The 20,651-nt window shown below is 35.7% G+C and overlaps 1 protein-coding gene across 4 annotated transcripts in view; it reads right to left on the bottom strand.

The window, feature by feature from the left end:
• Positions 1-2,853: 2,853 nt before the first annotated feature.
• PAPOLA (poly(A) polymerase alpha) overlaps positions 2,854-20,651 on the bottom strand; it is a 44,888-nt gene continuing 27,090 nt past the window's right edge. The window contains exons 13-22 of one of the 4 annotated variants that reach the window (XM_032690176.1): positions 20,171-20,224; positions 19,283-19,402; positions 17,781-17,890; positions 14,959-15,080; positions 13,373-13,515; positions 11,961-12,058; positions 9,272-9,492; positions 8,833-8,895; positions 7,176-7,250; positions 2,854-5,040 (exon numbers count right to left, since the gene is read on the bottom strand). In XM_032690176.1, the coding sequence (XP_032546067.1) occupies positions 4,945-5,040; positions 7,176-7,250; positions 8,833-8,895; positions 9,272-9,492; positions 11,961-12,058; positions 13,373-13,515; positions 14,959-15,080; positions 17,781-17,890; positions 19,283-19,402; positions 20,171-20,224 (1,102 nt within the window). In that variant the 3' untranslated portion in view covers positions 2,854-4,944. Of the gene's footprint in view, positions 5,041-7,175; positions 7,251-8,832; positions 8,899-9,271; positions 9,493-11,960; positions 12,062-13,372; positions 13,516-14,958; positions 15,081-17,780; positions 17,891-19,282; positions 19,403-20,170; positions 20,225-20,651 lie in introns of all 4 variants that reach the window. The other 3 variants (XM_032690173.1, XM_032690174.1, XM_032690175.1) reach the window with 3 other exon arrangements.

The following is a 20,651-nucleotide window of genomic DNA, read 5'->3' as shown; positions in this document are numbered from 1 at the left end:
GTTAAATAAATGCACGCAGCTTTCCTTACCCAATAAGCTGGGGTTTTTGTCACCTTACATCAAAAGTAATTTTCCTCTTTATCCTTTCCTATTACTTTCCTGGATTTTGGCTCTTATTTAGAGAAAGTAATTTACTGCAAAACCCAAGCTTAAAAAAATCTACCTACACTATCAAACATTTTTTCCCAACCATCAGTACACTTAAATTTGACTTTTTCTGAATTTAGTAGAGTTTATGAGGCAAAAACTTAATAAAGTGTGTAGGACATTGTCATTCTTAGTTTATTTGAAACATGGCATTAGAATAGAGAGAATATAAGAATACTGAGGTAATTAAGAAATCCAGACTTGCTGGATAGGAACTGTGATCTGCTTAATTCATTAAGTATGGGAGGCAGAAAAAAAAAGTTACTTAAAAAGAGCATTCCAGAATTCATTTAGAACAATACAAATATACCTAAACTTTATTAAAAAACCATTAGAGTTTAAATACCAAAAAAAGCAGATGGAATATCCAGCAGTGGTTCACTGTATTATCTTTTTCATAATAAAACATGCCCTCTGAAGTTTCATATCAAAGTGTGCATTCTTTCAGTGACAATATTAGCAGATGTTTTATGTTTGTAGGTATTTCAAATCATTAGTTTGAACTTTGTAGACGTATCAAACTGCATCTGCCTCTACCAACAAACCCAAGAGGGTTTGTTTCCATTGAAGAGATACTTAATTCTACTAAGATTATTAAACTAAAACCAGTTTATTACTGACATTTTTCCAGTATGAATATTGGATCTGTAAATGAAGTGAACCTACAAAGTATTCAGCTATAATATATGGTAAGTATTGTTCAGCCACAATGACGGCAGAGAGATTAATCACAGCAAAGGTACTTGACTAGTGTGTTCATAAAGTTACATAAATGATGCTAGCATCACTTCAACATGCAAAATATCTTTTGTAGAAATGCACACAACTTCCAAATAATATGAGAGGATAAACATATTCTGTTCAGCCTGGAAGAGACTGAGGGGAGACCTCAGTCTACAACTTCCTCTTGAGGGAAAGAAGAAGGGCAGACACTGATATTTTCTCTGTGGTGACCAGTGACAGGACCCAAGGGAATGGCCTGAAGTTGTGTCAGGGGAGGTTTAGGTTGGATATTAGAAGAAGGTTCTTCACATAGTGAGTGTTTGGGCACTGGAACAGGCTCCCCAGGGAAGCGGTCACAGCACCAAGCCTGACAGAGTTCAAGAAGCACTGGGACAATACTCTCGGGCGCATGGTGTGACTCTTGGGAATGGTCCTGTGCAGGGCTAAGGGTTGGACTCGATGATCCTTGTCGGTCCGTTCCAACTCTGCATATTCTGCGATATTCTGCTTTCTCAGTAACTACCACAGTAGTTTTCCATGCATTTAAGTATAGGTTCTGGTTCAGCAATATCTACTGTGTTCTTGCTGAATTATTTTTGGTTATTCTAGAGGCTAAAGAACTGTTTTAACTTTCTGTTGATAAAATTCATTCTCCCATTAAGGCACATTTACTATCAATTGATATTAATTACTATGCAGTTACCATACACTTATAGCTTCAAGTTTAAAGATTTTGCAGCTGAAAACAAATAACAAAAACCAAACCAAAAAAAAAAATCCCCAACACCCACAAGAAATGCACTTCTTAGTGCATTAAAAAGTGGCATGCACACATACTACCTACATCAAGGAAGCACAACTTAGCTAGAATTCATCAGCTCAAATGTCTGATTCAAATCAGTATGTCTGAAGCCATCTGTTAAACCATGGCTTATTAATGTTAATTATTTTGGCTACAACAGTAATTTTCAGCTTTTTGTTTGCGAATTCTTATGAGTCTGTGAACTTATTTCTGGAGGTTGATGATGGGTAACTCAGAAAAACAAGCTATTGAGACTTATTGGCAGTAGACTGAGAAACATTAAACAGAAATTTGTATATCTACTAGCAGATTTTTATTGGTCAGAGAAAATAAAAGATAAGCCATAAATAACATCATCAGCCGTGATGAAAGGGAGGTGTGCTGGGCAAGATATAAAGATGATTAATCTGTTCTAAACAAGGCAAGCAATTGCATGCTGTGAAAAATATATACAACACAAAGGTTTATTGTTTTAGGTAGGGCAATTATAATATGAAGACCATAATCACCAGTGGTTTTAGCAGTTAAAGAAATTTTAGTCAAAAGGAGACTACTTGTTAAAGTTAACTCACATCAAGTGTTTGGAGGATTGGGCTCATGCTGATACAAAGATCAATCAAGTGATGCACAGCTACTTGTAATTTTTACTTTTATTTCAGGGCACACTCAAGCTATTCGACAAGAAGAGAAACAGTGCCATCTGCTGACGTAAGGAATAAGCACTTGTAAGAAAAGCAAGTGTGTGGTGCCAAAACTCTTACAGCCAATGTTTTTAAAAAAATGAAGTTCAGACTTCCCAAGAAAATAGTGTAGCCTTAAATTGTTTAGGCACATGTTTCTTTTAGTTTTGTCAGCTTTGAAGAATTTAAGACAGATTCCTAATCAGGGGAGAAGGAATGGATGCCTTTAAAATGCTTAGGGTGTTTTTGAGAATAAACTCTGTCCCCACCAAGCCACTGCACAATCCACAACCTTTCCCTTTAACAGACTACAACTCAAAATCCTTCTGAGTGTTACTTCCACTTCCCATAGCAAACATAAATTAATCTTCTCTAAATAAGCATCACATAGTATTTCTTTTAGGCCGTACTGCATTTTCACTTAGCAGAAAATTTAAGAGACGAGCATGAATTAAGAAAGTAAAATCAATTTAGTATCTTCAGAAAAAAATCAGGCAACCATGGGATTGTGCTGTTTTTTATTGTGTTTTCAATGGAGAAATACATCATCTGTTTACAAAATAGCTCTTGAAAAATACAAGGAGTACAGATACTATAAAACAAAGCAAACTCCAGTCATGAGACACTACGTACATCATGCGAAAGCAACAGTCTGATCTCCAGGTTATGAAAACTAGAATTAAAAAGTCACTATACAGAAAGATTCCAAGTTTCCAGCTTGGCAAAACTTGGGTGCAGTTACATGAAACGTTTAATAAAATGAAAAAGATTTTTCCGATGTGTAAACAAAATGACAAGACTAAATTTGTGCCTGGCAATTTCAATCTAAACTCCATAGCTACACAAAATACACAGACAGCTTGTACACTTCAACTGTTAAGATATAACCTTCTTTGGGGGGTGGACGACAGCAGGCTGCACAGGGCAAGGAAAAGAGAAATATTGTATACTAGACATCTTAGACAAATGGCAAAAAAAAAAAAAAAAAACCAAACCCTTCAGTTACTGCACAGCCTAAGTAAAAGATAAGCTACACTCTGACTTTGGAGAATTAATTTAGAAGGATAAGGGGAAGAGTGTAAGTAATTTAACTCTAACATGAAAGATGCACATGTAATAGGATGGAGCACAATGGGAGAAGGGAGCTCGTAAAACATGCTAATCAAAGTATGGGAAGTATGATTTGACATCCCACATACTTCAGACTTAAGTAATAGTAACATGAAGTTTGTTATCTACATCTGGTATTACTGTTGGTATCCCTCATGTTCCTCAAATACTGCTGTTCTTTGCCATGAGAGCTTCAGTTTTTTCAAAAGAAAAAGGCTGTTACTTTTTTGATAGGACTACAAGAACAAAAAATAGGAGTAAGAGAGCTTACTAGATGTCAAGTGCTTACTAGAAATATGATTTTTAAAAATTCGGTGTTGTTCAGTATGTAAAACTATTTCTGATGAGCCATCTAAAAATAAAAAGATTAAAATTCTTAGGGAAAAGTCTTTTTGCGTTTATTTAAAATTTGAAGCTTTTTAATGCATATAGGACCCTTATGGAGTGTACAAAAATCATCTTATATTTAGTGATTCAAAGGCCATCAAGACAGGTGTTGTATTTTACAGGCACAGAATATTTACCTAAACACTTTAGTCAGGGGACAAATTTTGAATTTGTGCCTAGAGGCCACAAAGTATTATGACTGGGTAAGAGGCAGGGGGGAACCCAAATGAGTACATGGCTTGTTTTTATTTTGTATAAATAACTGTTCTCCTATATGGTGCATACAAGCTGAAAAAATAATTAAAAAAAAAAACACGAAAAAACCCGAACATAAAATGCAAAAGCTTTTCCCAAGAAATAAAAGGATCAAAAAAGGGAATAAGGAGTTCAATTAGCTCAAAAGAAAGTTTATTTACTGTTTGATTGCTGATCTGTATGCACCTTAAAATAATCCTATAAATAAAAGTAGACCACATCTTAATCATGTCCCACCAATACCAAAACTTCCCAATTACTTCCTCGAGTTATAACCCCAAGATTTGACATTACATTTTAAAGACTTACTGCTGCTTGATGGCAGTTGAAGTAAATATACTACACACTTCGTTTTCAATGTATAGTATGTCACAGAATGTCACCCAATTTGCAAATTACTACTATTGAAGAGATTCTTCAATAAAATGAAAGTGTATCAGCTAAAGATCTAAAATTAGTCATACTCCAATAAAAAAAGTACATAAAAGTGCATTAAGGGATTCTTATGCCAGTTTAATCTCAATTTTGAAACAATTCAAACAAATTCAATCAGAATGTCAAATATGGCTACAAATAGTGTTCATGTTTTTAAAGGCAGTAATCCTTCGAAATATTTAATGCAACTGTTGCTAACACATTAATTGTACTCCTGGCTTCACATACTAACCTGGACTTCCAATCAAGCGGCAATTTTAGTCCAGAAAGGGAAGTGCACAAAATATACCTAAATCCACTTGCGATTATGTTCTAGTCTTGCACCCTCCATTCTCCTTTTTTTCTAGCATTAGAAGACAACAGGTTGAGTTGGCAGATACTGTTTATGGACCCCTGAGGTTGTTTTTACCGGTTCAATCTCAATTTTATTGAATTCTTGATAACAGGAATAGGATTTGCAGGGAGAGCAGGGATATCTGAAAGGTCTGTACTGGGTGTTTTCTGAAAAGAAAAGAAGAAGTTCGGTTATATTTTAACTTTGTAAATATTAAAAAGAAAAATTTTGTAGCAATTGGCATTAACTTTCAAAACCAAGATCTTTAGAAGACTTTTTAGGAATATATGAAGACAAGGATAATTACAAATCAAATATAGAAGCAGATATTTCCTTTGCCTACATAGTCTTTACTAAAGAAAATTTGTACAAGAGTCTTTGTGTGCGCTACCCTTTTCGACAACTGCAAGAAATTAGCAAGTGCTGCAGATCAAGCTGAGTCTACTAATAACCTGTATTATAGTAAAACATAATATCCACATAAAAAAAGTTGCTTGATCAGTGACATCTACTATCTGATCTACATGTTTAGTATTTAAAAATCCTTTTAACAATTCAGTGTTAAGTCTCTGCCCCTTATAGATGAGTGATGAAAAGCTGTCCCCAATGCAAAGTATGTGTTTTCATACATTCACAGTCCTGACTGTTGAAAATCTCTTTACAGTCAAATTTCCAGTTTTTCATATTGGTTTACATTTATGAGAAAAGAGGTATGACAAACTTTACAAAACACGCTGTATGAATGAGTTAAGAATTCCACCTTGACAACAGCCTGAACACTTTTTGCTCACTTAAGACTTAAATACCATTAAGCAAAATTGTATCTAAAGCCAACTAAAGGAAAAGACAGAAAAGAAACTCTCTCAAGATTGAGTGTGACTCATTAATTTCTTACTTGCCTTACATGCTTCTAATGTTGGGGTGGGCATTTTATTAACTTCTAAAGTATTTTCTCTTCCACTGTGGCACAGTATTTGCCATCCCAATAACCCAGTTATTATGTATTACTTCACATCATTTATCATAAAATGTTTTCTTATGTTATAAACAGTCAAAATTAATATACATGGAGGAAAGCTGCATTAAAATGACTGCTCTAAAATGTTGCTTTATTAAAAAACAAACAAAAAAATCAACCGAGTTAACACTGGCTGATCAGTAGCACAATGCAACAAGGACCCAGGGCAAAATAGCTCTGACCTCCTGCCTTGTCCCTGCCTCCAGTTACCCACTCTGGTCAGTCCTGATCTGTGGTTTGAGATGTTACTATTTTCTGCAACATGGGGCAGTGTTTTAAACAAAGCCAATGAGAACACTGAAAAACAACAGAAGAGGTTCACCATTCTTTTGTAGTTTCCAGATTATTTTTGCTAATGTAACAACACACAAGCTTTATACAATCACCCCTCAACAACAGGTGAAATAAACTTGGTGTACTTACTAAATGATCTAAAAACTTCCCTGTAGCAGTTCAGAGAGCTTATGTAGCATCTACAGTTTTTCCCAAACAATCTTGTTATCTTTATATTCAGTACTGTTCATATAGTTCAAAACATCCAATAAGAAATACTATTAAATACTATTGCAATAGATCTCCATTTTCAACCAATATATTTACTACACATCATTTAATGATTTAAGTGTGCATAAAATGCTTTCTGATAGTGAAATTTTAATCAGTAGAGCACTAAGAGAAGCTTAAAAATGCTAGTAAGACAAAGATGTGCTCTCTGAAAGTTGTTACAAAAAACCAACAAGAAACAAAAATTTAAGTGAATGGCACAGAATTCTTAGTGTCTATTTATCCAATGGACCTTACACTTTTAACACCTGCAGCGAAGCAACACAGCTAGCTAAGGAATGACAAGATCACAACTTCTCTCTCATACCAAATATCAGAATCTGAAGTCACATTTCAGATATTCTCAACCTCTACCTGGATATCTTTGAGCAGCTGCTATTTAAAGCATTTGTTTCTTTGTTAGAAAGGATTATTCTGTGATGTGCAAAGCACAAAGGAATAAACTGAACCCCTTACTTTGAAGGCACAATTCAGAAGAGCGAATCCAGCTTCGGTCAGTTTGTATGGCAAGCCATACATGTTTAGCTACAATGCACATTCAATAAGATCAATGACCATCTAAAACACAAAAATTGTGACAGTAACAAGTAGTTTTCCATACAATGGATTTATATTTAAAATTTTACATTTATTTTTAGCATCTGGACTCATTTCAATTTCAATGCTTTCACCACAGATCGGTGCAAACACACATGGAGGTATTGCTTTTAAAAACAGTACCTGAGGAGCTTGTAGAGAAGTTGTCTGAAGAGTTTCTGCTTGAGAATTAACATTCACTTCTGTCTCAGGTTGCTCCTGAAAAAATTAAAAGTATCACCAAAGTTACACCACTTCCCATTATAAAAGCTACTTATACAGACCTCCACTAACCAGAATGCTTTATATTGTGCATATATAGCAAAAGGAAAAGGCAAGCATTGGTGCTTGCTGCATTGATACTCTTCCTTTTATAATGTAGGAATCACCACATTAGAAAATGTTTCCCTGATTAGGAATTTGACATCAACATAAACTACATCACTTCTCAGTTGTCACTTCAACCACTTAATATCTTTTATACAGAATCCTATAGGAAAACATTAATAATTCAACTCTATTAAGACAAAAAGTGTATTATCAAGGAAGATCATGGGAAAAGCTTCAGAATTTGTTGAAAATTCAACTGCTTTTCCACTACTTTTGCCACTCTGCCATAAAAGTTTTCCTGCCGCTTTAATGGGTTCAATCAGCTTTCTGAATTAATAGATGAGTATCAGAGCCTGTTTTTCAGGTGCAACAGTGGGACTACAGGGCTAAAGCAGGACAATGGTACATTCTCATTTTAATAAAAACAGTCTGTTAGTTAAAATTGTACCATTTAGTAACCATACCCTAAAAAAAGTCTGCATTTCAATGGAAAAAACCCTATGTTTGTGCTAATTAAAAAATTTCATTCCTCCATTTCCTTCCATGTATATGAAGGACAAAAGATTTAGAAGAGACTGCCAATAAAAGCTAACAGGATTACCTATGTCTTTTACATTGACCTGTATCCAGAGGATCTATTTTCGAAGCGAGGATTAAGTGCTTACATGTATTTCTGCCCTCACCTGTCTTAAGTTCAAAGAGATTTCAAGGTGACTACAAAACAAGATACAATTCCTCACTTAAGGGAGTTGAAGCTATAAACCCAAGTACTTTAACATGAGTTTGAGCATATTTTTCAGAGTATTCCGAAGACAACAGAACGTGCATATAAAAAATGTATATGCCCAAGTGGAGAGCTGCTATCATAAGGCTAAAGAGAGACTGCCACCCTTTCTGTTCACCACTAAGCAGAAAAATTGTCTGCTAAATTACAAGATACTGGAGGGGCACATTGAATCTCTGAAATCCCCCAAAGGTATGCTGTAACTTCATAAAATAATTTCACTGCCAGAAAAGATTTACCATCACTTGAAATATTTTTTAGTCTAAAAAGTGAACAAGGCAGCACCTGGCTTTGGGATTCTCAGTTACATAGGGTAACTGTTCTTTAATTAATTAACATACATAGGCAAAACACAGCATACTGACAAATCCCTTACCTGATTTAACAAATTGATATATAAATATCATCACCAATTTTTTCACCTTGCCTAATACCATGTGAATGACCAGCAAAGAAATCACAATCCCATGTGACTATGGACTCAGGGTCAACTTAGCCTGGCAGCAGGTAATGGACTGCGATTCATCAATACTGACAAACGTGAAGAAAATAACATTCGTTTTGATATCTTTACTGGAGAGTCTATATCTCCACACACCCTTAGTCATTCCTAGAGGGAAACAGTAGTTTTCACAAGAAAGAGTCACAATTAATATACACAAAATTATATGGTCTAGTCATAGATACCTTAGCTTCCATTTTTTCATGTTCATTCAAATCTATACAGCTAGTATCTTCACTTATTTCATCCTGCTGAAATGCAAACACAAACTATTACAAAACAAAGAATTTTTTTTTAAAAAATAAACAAGACAATAAGGTCATAAAGTGTTTTTGAGGACAGAATTAGTTGTAAGACTTAGCATGTTACAGTCTTACCAAAATAATTGCTTTTAAGACAAGAATTTAGCACCTAAGCATTTGTGCTAATGCAGTACATGTGTCATACGATGAATATCAACATAATAAAAGTACTAACACCTTAGCAAGCAAAAAATATCGAGCAGCAATGCAATCAGAGTAGGAAATATCTGAAATCTGAAATATGAGAATCAGCACTCTGTGGGTGAAATGAATATTCAAAATTTTGAATACTGCTGTGGTATGATGTCAAAATCTCAAATACCTCTTCAATTTTAATTTTCTTAGGAGACTCTTCTTTATGGGGAGAAGATGTCCTTTTCACTGCTGTGACAGGGCTAGGCATTTTTGTTGCAACATTTCCTGAAGTTCTTGGTGATGGATTTAATAGATACGCTGAGGGAACAATTCTAGAGATGGTAGGCTTTGGTGGTGGAGAAATGGCTGGTTGTGTGGCAGTTTGAGGAATGCTTTCATTTGAAGTACCTATGGATAAATAATTTAAAGATCTTCAACAAGATGAGTTGGCACAATCATTTCAGTTCAATCATTGATATTTCTGGTCTCTATTCAAAACCACTGGTATCAAGTAGGCACCAAGGAAATGGTAGAGTTAATGGTATAAGCATCAAGTTTAGAACAGCAGGTATGCATACACAGCACAGTTTAGTTTCAAGCTCATTCTCGAGCTTGAGTGCACCCTCAGCAAGTCTGCTGACAACACCAAGCTGTGTGGTGCAACCGACTCACTGGAAGGAAGGGATGCCATCCAGAGGGACCTGGACAGGCTTGAGAAGTGGGGTAATGTAAACCTCATGAAGCTGAATAAAGTGAAGTGCAAGGTCCCACACCTGGGTCATGGCAATCCCAGACACACCTACAGGTTGGCTGGAGAAGTGATTGAGAACAGCCTTGAGGAGAAACACTTGGGGGGGGATGGTCGGTGAAAAATTCAGTGAGGCAGCAGTGTATGCTCACAGCCCAGAACGCCAACAGAATCCTGGGCTGCATCAAAAGGAATGTGGCCAGCAGGTCAAGGGAGATGATACTCCCCCTCTACTCTGCTCTTGTGAGACCCCACCAGGAGGACTGTGCACAGTTCTGGTGTCCCCAACATAAGGACATGGAACTGTTGGAGTAAGTCCAGAATAGGGTAACGAAATTGATAAGAAGACTGGAGCACCTCCCCTAAAAAGACAGGCTGAGAAAGTTGGGGCTGTTCAGCCTGCAGAACTCATAGCAACCTTCCTGTATCTGAAGGGGGACTACTGGGAAGACAGAGAGGGGCTCTTCATCAGGAACTGTAGCGACAGGACAAGGAGTAATGGGTACCAACTGAAAGGGGGAAATTTAGGTTAAATATTAGAAAGAAATTTTTTACTGTAAGGGTGGTGAGACACTGAAATAGGTTCCCCAGGGAGGTTGTGGATGCCCCAATCCCGGCATTGTCAAAGCCAGTCTGGGTAAGACCATGAGCAAACTGGTCTAGTGGGAGGTGTCCCTATGACAAAAGGGGTTGGGACTAGATGATCTTTAAGGCCCATTCCAACCCCTTAACGGCCTAAGATTCTGAGGGAGAATTCCTGTACCAAACCCAGAGTAGCCGTGTCAGTGACACTCTGCTTAGTCTAATTAACCCTGCTTAGTCTAATTAACCCTGCTTAACAGTAGGCTATACTAGCACAGGCAAAGCTCTGCACCAATACAACTGTGTTATTCATGGTACCCAAAGAAGTTTTACTGCTTCTCTACTCAGCCACTGTGCATTGCCAAGACTACCTTAAATCAAATCCAAGAGCAGTTTGATACTCGCTTTGTCACTCAAACACAAAGTTTATCGCTTCTCAGGCTTAGATATACAATGACAAATATGAAGTCATCACAGAGCATCAGATAAAGAACTCATATTATATACATAGTTTTGAAAAATGCTCCATATGACAAAGCTCTATCTCATCAATTGCCTACCTCAAACCAATAAGCACACATAGGGAGGTGCTCCAGGATGAGAAAAAATATACTGAAGAACTTTTACATTAACAACTATCAGGTGATCAACATTTTCATTAACCAGAATACAAGAATGATAAACTGATATGCTTTCAAATCCAAAAACCGGTCATGTCATTTAAGCTGAATTTAGTGCTCATGGACAAACTTACATTGATGCACCTATGACATGACAAAAACCAGAGAGAAGTAACACTCCACCATCCCACATGTCAAGAGTGAAATGAGAGATTTCATCTTGAAAGGCTAACCAGTTGCTACCCTTTTCCATCTATTTTTGACTTGCTCCTTGTACACAGCTAAAGCTCCATCAAAAACAAGGAGTAGCTGACTCTGCTAAGAGAACATTTTCACCAGATGCTTTTATTCTTTGATCAAAGAGTCAAATTTTTATTTTTTTTTAAGTAAAGTGTACTTTTTCTTGCAGAAAATGGAGGATAAAATCAGCACACACAGTGGGACATATCTGAACAGACATCAGTAAGGAACATGTGTTCTGCTTACATCTGAGTCTTTTTCATTCCTAGAATCAATTTCATGAAGCACAAGGAGCAGGAACAGGGAGCACAGACTACAGACAGTACAGATCCATCGCGAGTATAACTACAAAATGAATTAAAAATAAATATAAAAATTGCTCTTCCAGTTCTAAGTAGTTTTTCCTCATTTAACCAACTGAACTACAGACCTCCAATAGGTCATTGGAAAACTACTGCTATTGTGAATGGCAAATATAAATCCCCAAGAATAAAAGAAATAAACATAATGGCATAAAATATTCCAGCATGATTTTCTGAGTTCTAAAGAAATTAGTTAACTCTGTGTATCAAGAAAAAAACGTTACGGCACATGCTAAGACTAGAAGACTCAAACTGTAAGAAAAACTGCCGTATAAACTTTACTAAAAAATCAATAGAAACAATATTCTATGCCATTTTACTTACCCCCTGAGCTTTCACTGGAATTTATTTGTGGCACAGTGACTTCAGAAGCCTGTGTGTTGGTCACAGATGCTGCTGTTACAGCTGGCGCAGGACTGCTTCTGCTAAAAAGAGAAAAATTATGAAATGCTGAACACAGTAGTAAAGCTATGGTGTTACATGACCTGCCTTGTATGGTCAGCAACCGTAGCTGATATTTCACCTACATTACAGAGCAGAACTTACTAAGTCAGTAAAAAGATTCAAATGAGCATTGGCAATCTACTACCAAACTCAAGCAGTGGAAGCTATTTCAAATATTTAATTTAAACCACTTCAATGTTGGTTTTTTAGACCAGGAAGAAGCTGCATTTTAAAAAAAGGCAAAAATTAAGGCAATATCCGCCCAAATAAGGTACGGGGAAAAATACAGCAACTATTTCCTTAAGGATGAAACAAAACCAGTGTGGAAAGACTAAAATAGAAAGTTTGGTTTTAATCTACACACACCATTATAACAATGATTTCAGTCTGGACTTCCCAAGCAAAGGCCTGGGGCTTCCTTCCCATGACCATTCTTTATTTAATTTTTAAGAAATTAGGAAGCAGCGTGTGTCTAAAATCAGCAGGCCAGTATCCACTTCAAGTGTGACATCCTAGATATCACAGACTTGTTTTAATAGCACAGTAAGTGTTTACCATATACCACTTTATCATTTACCAGGGAAGACTAACTAAATAAGCACTGGCAAAAGTACTAACTTAAATGAAGTTCAGTATTTCATCCTACACAATGTCCTGTAGTATACTCGTAATACTGCAGAATTGTAGGAGATTGATGATAAGTTCTCTTGTATAAAAGAAGAACATGAGACTCTTGAAAGAAGAGAGTAAATGTGATTTATTTGGGCAAATTGGAGTTTAGGTAGGAAAAGACTGAATACAGAAAGTTAGAGTTAAGAAAAACAAATATACTTTGAAAATACAACGGAAAATTATGTTCCTAAATTTAATTTGCATAAATATCATCAGTAATAGCAGCAGCACTACTGACTTCCAAGGCAAAAAGCCTAAACTTATCTACTGTCTCATACTTGGATCCAAAACTCATGTAACACTTCCTCACCATATCACCTCAATTTCCTGCTCACTACCTCTCATAGCCTCCTACTGCAGCGCCCAAGTGTTTAGATCATTGTACTCTTCTAAGCATTTTTACCCCATTTTATAATTCCTCATCTGAAGTCCAGTGACACACTAACTATCCCCGAAATTTAAGCCTGCTGCTCGAGTGCTCCAGTTGGAAATAAGAGTCTACAATCTCCAGTTTGGAACAGTCACAACCTGGTAACTGTACTCACACATGCAGTATTTGCCATGCTTTTAACACAAGTAATTCAGGAACTGAGATCAGCAAGACTGAAAGTCTCCATTACCCCTGAGAACTTCCGGAACTGTTCAATGGACTCGTCTTCATAGCACTAGTGGGTGAAGGCACAGACGTGCTGTTATCACTGTCCATAGACAAGTCAAGACTGCTGTCATTCAGAGCTGTCAACCTGATCCCTTCTGTCGAATGCTGCAATCCAGAAGGTAAATTCCATTAGTCTAATTAAAGGTTTAAAACTCAATGAAGATTCAGGTAATTTCAAAATGCAAACATAAATAGACAATTTTCATATCCTTTTACATGTAAGTAATTGACTATCCTGTCACGACAAGCATTTACATTTTCATGTTCACAACTCTGGTACAGATTTGTCTGAACCAAACGTTCAAAACCAGAAACAGTTATTGTATTTCATAATTGTATTTTCAGCTTTATTTCAAGTTTCTTTGATTTTTGTGGACTTTCATTAACTTTAAAGTAACTGATGTACATCAAAACCACAATTAATAAAAAGAATTTAGAGACTGATTTGAACTTAGTCTGCAGAGAAGAAAAGCCCTCCTCTGACATAGTACTACTAAGAGATGTATTACTAAATATTTACATTGTCCTCTGAAACAGATCTATACTTGGTGTCAATAAAGACTTCCTATTCTTTAAAACAGCACTTGATATAGAACAGCTATAGACAGAAAAAGCATATTATTCAGATATACTTAACACAGAATACGTAACAGTGGTTTAGTTATCCGAAAAAAACCAGCAAACCTGTAGTGCCCTCAGACTAAACTAATGCAAAGCAGCAGGGATTTTGAAATAGACTGAATTGTTCAATTCAATGTTCCAACCCCTTCTTCCTGGCTCCACTGAAAGTAAACAATATCCAGCACAGTACCTTAACTAAACACCACTGCTACCATTCTCATATATGGCCACAGGTTAACTAAACTATACATTGAGGGAGAAAATAATCCCGGCCAGATAATGGAAAATTTTCTGATGTTAAAACTATAATTTAATCTTTTACTTTTAATTAAAAGAGCATATGATACCAAAAGCTGCCAAGGTTGAAGAATACTTTCCTTGAAATTATCTCTAATGATTCAATATCAGTTACAGCAACAGACTCTTGTCTCAAGAGACAAAAAGGCAGCAAACAGTTCAACATTTTACTCTGTTTCTATTTGATGATTTGCAATTTTACATTTACAAAGGAGCCTGAGAGAAAAATCTAATATAAGAAGAAAGAGCTGGAGATAGCAAGAATCCCTTGTCTGGTTGTTCTATTGTACTGTTACAGATGCTTCCTTTAAGTAATCTGCATGTTAAAATGCTAAGAGAGATTAAAAACCTTATTAATTACACTGTATTAAATCTGTTTAGTTTAGGAAGGCAAACAAAATATAGTATTTCAGCCAGACCTGAAGATACTATCCATGTTGTTGATGTTCTGGAAAGTCTAACATTATATTTAGTGCATGTATTAATACCGCTACATTCAAAGGAGATCACATTGCAGGGAAAATTAGGACTTTAAAATGTGATTTTAGTTCTCTGATTAGTAAGTTTAAAAAGCTGAGGAATCATTTCTCAATGGTATTTTTACTGGTCTCAAATATTAGCCAAGATTACCTTCTTCTTTTTCTGAAGCACGTGATTAGGTAACAGTTGGTGAAGTTGCTTACGTTTCACATGCCTTGCAGCAATCTTCATATCCATCTCAAACATCTTGCTGTTTATTGCTTGCCTATAAACTACACAATTAGAATAACATTATGGCATATTGAAGCAGTTTGCAAAGTCCACTTACTTGCCCAGGCAGAAACAAATTGCATTTCAGAGTATTTATTACCTTCAAGAACAAGGAAAATGTCTTTTTGTTCTGGAGGAAGAAAGTGAACTGCCTACTATGCCAGCACTGACAGTACAAACACAAATGTTACTTTGGAAACAGGTGACCTGTTTTTCAAGAAAAATATCTTGCAAGCATACTAAACTACACTGTTAATAATTTTTATCAGTAAGAGCTCTGAAGCAAACTGTTCATTTAATCTCAAAGTGACTAAAGAAAGAAATAAAATTTCCTCATAAGAACTACCGTATTTATATAAAACTGTTTTCTTCACAGTTGATTTTATTAACGCAGCTCCTGCAACAAACAGGTTCTAATTCAGGTGTTGAATGCTTGAGTGTCAGCTAATATATTACAAATCACTCTGGTTACTCATATACCACTGCATTGTTATACAAGAATGATTTATGTTCAGGTTTTCTTTTGTTTAGTTGGAGGGGTTTTGTTACTTTGTTTTGCGTTTTTTTGTTAGGGTTTTGTTGGGTTTTTTTCATTTTGTATGGTTGTTTTAGTGGTTTTCTTTGTTTGGATTTTATCTACTGTAATAAGCCATTTCTCTTCGCCTCAGAAGATCTTCTGGTGAGTCAACATGGTAAGTGCTAGCAAGAGAACTGCAACTCAGGATCCTGGGTTCAAGTAAAGCCAGGTAAAAATGAAAAACCTGATCTTTCACACCGACTATCTACACAATGTTGAATGAAGCTGTGGCAGATGTATGAATAAAGAACTGTTCTGTAGATCTTAAATACAAAACTTTAAGAGGCATCTCCCTTATTCACTGTCTAATTCTACAAACATAAGGAATCTCAGCGAATAGGCTGTGAAGATGTAATTACAAAGGTGTTAAGAGACAGGCACACAAAGAGCTCAAGGAATACTGCGTATTAAAAAGTACTACACTAATTCTTGGTATTGAAGCAGCTTATAAAGCCTCTGTAAAAATTATATAGGTTACAGTTAAGGTAGGAGAACACTCAGCAAAACCAGACATGGCTAAAGCATTTCATGTTCCTGACATTAGGTCTTACCAAAGTTTCCATACAAGGAAAACCTAGCTCACTCTTCACATCTCTCTTCCTCCCCTTGCTCTCGCTAAAAAGCAAGCTATTCCCTCATTTCATCCTTGAAAATGCTTCATTAGTTTTAATAAAATCTTGGGGTCTATTCTGAAAGACAGAGCAGAGAACTCTGTCTTTCTATTTAATCTTTATAGATTAAAATCTATAAAGACAGATTTACATTAATTTCAGATTACCAAAAAACCCACGAACACAAACAGAAATTTTTTACTGGTTTGTTACTCCAGGAAGCGTATTTACAAATTGAAGAGAAAACTGAGCATCACAGTCTACAATGATTTTGATGGAATGCTACTCCATTTAAAACTGCATATATTTAGACAAACTTCAGGAATGTAGTGCAAGGCAACCACATTCAAAATTATAGAAGTACGTTTAGTCTTTTCATATCAAAAATCTCTGACAAGTATACAACTGAAATGTCTGTTTAAAACAATAGAAGACCTGAGAAACTAACTTCTGGATTCTTTTACTCCTTCAAAGCAGCAGCCAAGATATTATGTCTTTCCTAAATTCTCAAAAATTAGGATATATCTGTAGTTTCACCTTCACCAGTTAGAATCACAAGAAATATTCCACCTCTCAAGAAAATAAAATTCCCTTTGACTGAGAAAGAGACATCCCACTGCAGTTATATACGACCATAAACAACTTTGAAACCTTGGTATGATTTATAAATATACCTATACACTTATTACATTCATGTGTGGGGTGGAGGGAGATCTAGGTGTCCAATTCCCTTGCTTCCTCAGACTTACTGAGCCTTGGAAATCCAGAGACCAGGGTTGCATTAGGTAGCACTTGAACCTATTCCTTTAACTCTATAAACACAGAATACTTGAGCCTCAACTGTCATTTGTTTAAAAAAAACACTGCAAACTTATTAGATAAACCTGTCAAAGCTATTGTTCCTTACACCCTGGAGAGTCACAGTCTCCAGCTGTTACCAATTCCTTGCTTACAAACTTCTTATGTGTGTTCCAACTTACTTTTGTGAATCAAAAAGTAAATATCAGAAAAAGTCAAAAAGCTTTTTTGCACTGAGTGTTGAGTATGAAAGTAAAAGTTATTGAATCAATTATCTAGCATAAAACGCCATGGAATAAAAGATGTTTTGTTAATCCACTGATAAATTAGGCTTCACAAATAACAAAAATATTTAAAACTATACTCAAAATTTTTGAGGTTAGGCTTGCTAGTTCTCATATGCCAATTTGTCTGTTCGATAAAGATTACAAAATAACGTACCACTTTTAGTAAGATCTGAAGATGCGTGCAAAATTTGTCACTTTTAATGAAAACAAACAGAAAACTGTTAGTCTGAAGTGTCTAGAAGAATTAAAACTCATTGAAAATGTGTTTCTTAAATAATACCCCTAACTCCTTAGCTGAATCCTTCTACTCTCTGTCCAGATACAATTCTACTACTATTGTGAACATTATGAATAAAGACTACATTTTGAACAAAGACAGTAACTTCAACAAGTTTATCAATACCAGAACATCTAGAAAGCAAAACTCACCTGTGTCTGTAAAAGACTGAATGTCGTAGGTAAGATCAACACTTAAATTTTCAGAATTTTCAGTTTTCTTAAACACCAACCCAATCACCCACATTGTACGGTATTCTTCCCTGGAAAATTTTATATAAAACAGTCATGTAATACTGGCAGAATTAAGTACTTTAATAACTTATCTGCTGCAAGAGACAAGAGTTGTACATTTTAGCTCCACTAGCAATGGGAAGTTAGCCATAAAAAGACAAAAACCAAAGCTGATTTAACATGTCCTTTTCATTCATGATATAAAAAAAGTCATGAAACACTGACATTTATCCCCAGCAAATGAACTAAGATCATCAGCAGATTACTTCACTCAATTGTGCTCCTGTATAGATTCTCTTGTGTAGCTACAACCAGTCATTGCAACTATTAAGAGATCTTCAAGGAATTAGAATCTATTCCCCAACTAAGCAACTTCCATTTTGCCACCTAAATGTGTCTTCAACGCTTAAATTTCTTAGTTGTAACTGCCCACACATTCCCCTTCACCATGGGAAGGTGAATGAATATACTTGGTGTACACTGGGAAGATGACCTTTCCTAAAAGTGTTGCTCGCATCAAGTCCTCTGAAATAAGAGCTAATCAGAGTCTGAGATTATGCAGGCAGTCGTAGCTGTAAAATGGTGCTAAGGAGGTACTGCCTGCTTTTGTTCAATTTCACTTGGAACTTGCATGTGATTTATGTATCTAACTTCTAAAAAAAAAAAGGCAGCACCATCCTGTCACTTGAAGCACTTGATGTGTGGAAAAGGCTGTGTGCAAGGCAAAGAAGGCTTTCTCATATCCCAATGAAGACAAATTTCTTCCCCATTCTCATGCTTCACACAAAAATATGATTCCTTATGAATTAATTACACCAGAAATTACACTAGAAATAAAATAAATTCTTGAAGAGTTTTTAGCCCCCACACATCTGCAATCGCTGTTTTGAGTGGGGGAGGAGAGGGTGGCAGAGTGGGGAAGGAGGCAAAAAACATTTAAAATCCTGAACAATCTGAATATTCTCGCCACTGTTTCCACAACCTGACAAATTGTTTCATCAGTCATTATGATTTCAATGATGTGCATCTCAACTGCTAAATCTTATAACATTAAATATACTTAGTTACTTAAGAGTTTGGTTCTACAGTGCCTATGTTCTACCCAATTCTCAGTGCTGCCTTGTAATTAAAACAGCATCAGATAAATAGCAGTAACTCATACAGATTATTGGCAAGAAATTATGTAATTAATACAGTTACTAGCAAAAACATATTTTTCCTTATTTTCTGGTTTAGAAACATTCTTTAACAGAACAGAGTAGCTAATTCGACAAATGGTACTTGAGAAGAGCTTAAGACTGTTTGCCTTTAGATGCTGTCATTAAAAATCAATATTTTTAAAGTTCTATAAAAACAACTTTTTAATGAATTTGTATTTAAATTAGCTCCTCCCTATTACAGGAAAAAATGGCTTTGCTTACTTGTCAGGATTCTCCTTGGGTGCTGGGAATGACTGTGGATTCACATGAGCCAGTGTAATGAATTCATTCTTCTCCAGGTTTCCAACTAGAATACGGATTTTTGATTCCACCAAGCCCACCCTGTATAAATGTCATTCATTAGCAAGATTTCATTAATAGGGAATAATAGGGTATCCAATATCATATATCAGGATAAAATCCCCAACATTCTCCTTATACTTATTTTTGAGACTACTAATGAACTAGCGCATATGTCAGATTAATTCAGATCAATAAACCCAGTGAAGGTGTTACAAAAACTGACAGAAGTGAAGCTTAAGAATGCCCTGCAGTTCTCTCTATGGCCTGGTTTTACAAATGGAATTAAATAGCAAGACATTATGCATCAAGTAAAGGGCAGTCAGCAAGAAATTACTACATATTTATCCAATATTCTTTTGGCTTCAGATGAATTTTAGAGCTGAAGAAATTCCCAATACCTGCCAATCTTAAAATTTCACTAATAAAAGAGAGTAGAAACATGGGTAAGGGGAATTTTAGTTTCAAGAAACAGCATTTCAAGTGATTGAAAACATATCTCCTCACACTGCTTTTTAAAAAAGCGCACTAGGCATTCATAAAATAAACGTGACAGTGATGTTAAGCAAAAATTCAAGCAACAGCCTTCACTTCCCGGTTTTTCGTTCCTACAGTTTTTTCAGAACTCTACACTCCATCCACTTAATTTTGAAACACTGAAGCTCCACTTCTTTTCACTACGAAGACACTCCATGCAAAAGATATTCCCTTGTATCAAAGGTCGGTGGGAGGGAAGAAGTGGTGTTTTTATGGTTGTTGGGCGTTTTTTTGTTTTGGTTTGTTTTTTTAAGTAGCAAGGATTATACTCACCATTCTAGTCGCTGTTTTTCTGTCGGTGCACTTGCTAGAAGTACAATATAATGCCTTTGAAGATAAAGACAATATGCTATTCTATATATCTAAGACTAGACATTCAAACCTTAATATTAAATTGCAGTAAATTCTACATTGAAAAATACAGATTATTATCTTATGTATATCCCCTGCATTAAATTAAGCATTGTTAAGTGGAGAACGGGGCTATGTCCCAAGTGTGTGACTAACAGACTTTTCAAAACATTTCAGAGTTTAGGGCCGTTTGGAACTACACGGTATTACCAGTAACCTTAATACAAGGTTAGGCATGTAGCACTGGCTGTAAAACACTACAGATATTTCAATACCTAATGAAATAGGAGGTTTAACTGACTATGAGTCAAGAAAAAACAGTTGTTCACAACAACCTATACATGTCAGTTGTCTTAGTTGCAACATTATTTCTGAAGAGTTAGAAGATTGGTTAACACATATG

This window comes from Chiroxiphia lanceolata, chromosome 6, assembly GCF_009829145.1.
Source record: "Chiroxiphia lanceolata isolate bChiLan1 chromosome 6, bChiLan1.pri, whole genome shotgun sequence".
In the NCBI taxonomy this organism is placed as follows: Eukaryota; Metazoa; Chordata; class Aves; order Passeriformes; family Pipridae; genus Chiroxiphia; species Chiroxiphia lanceolata.
Note: the sequence above shows the minus strand (reverse complement) of the source record. Positions and strands in the feature narration are given on the sequence as shown.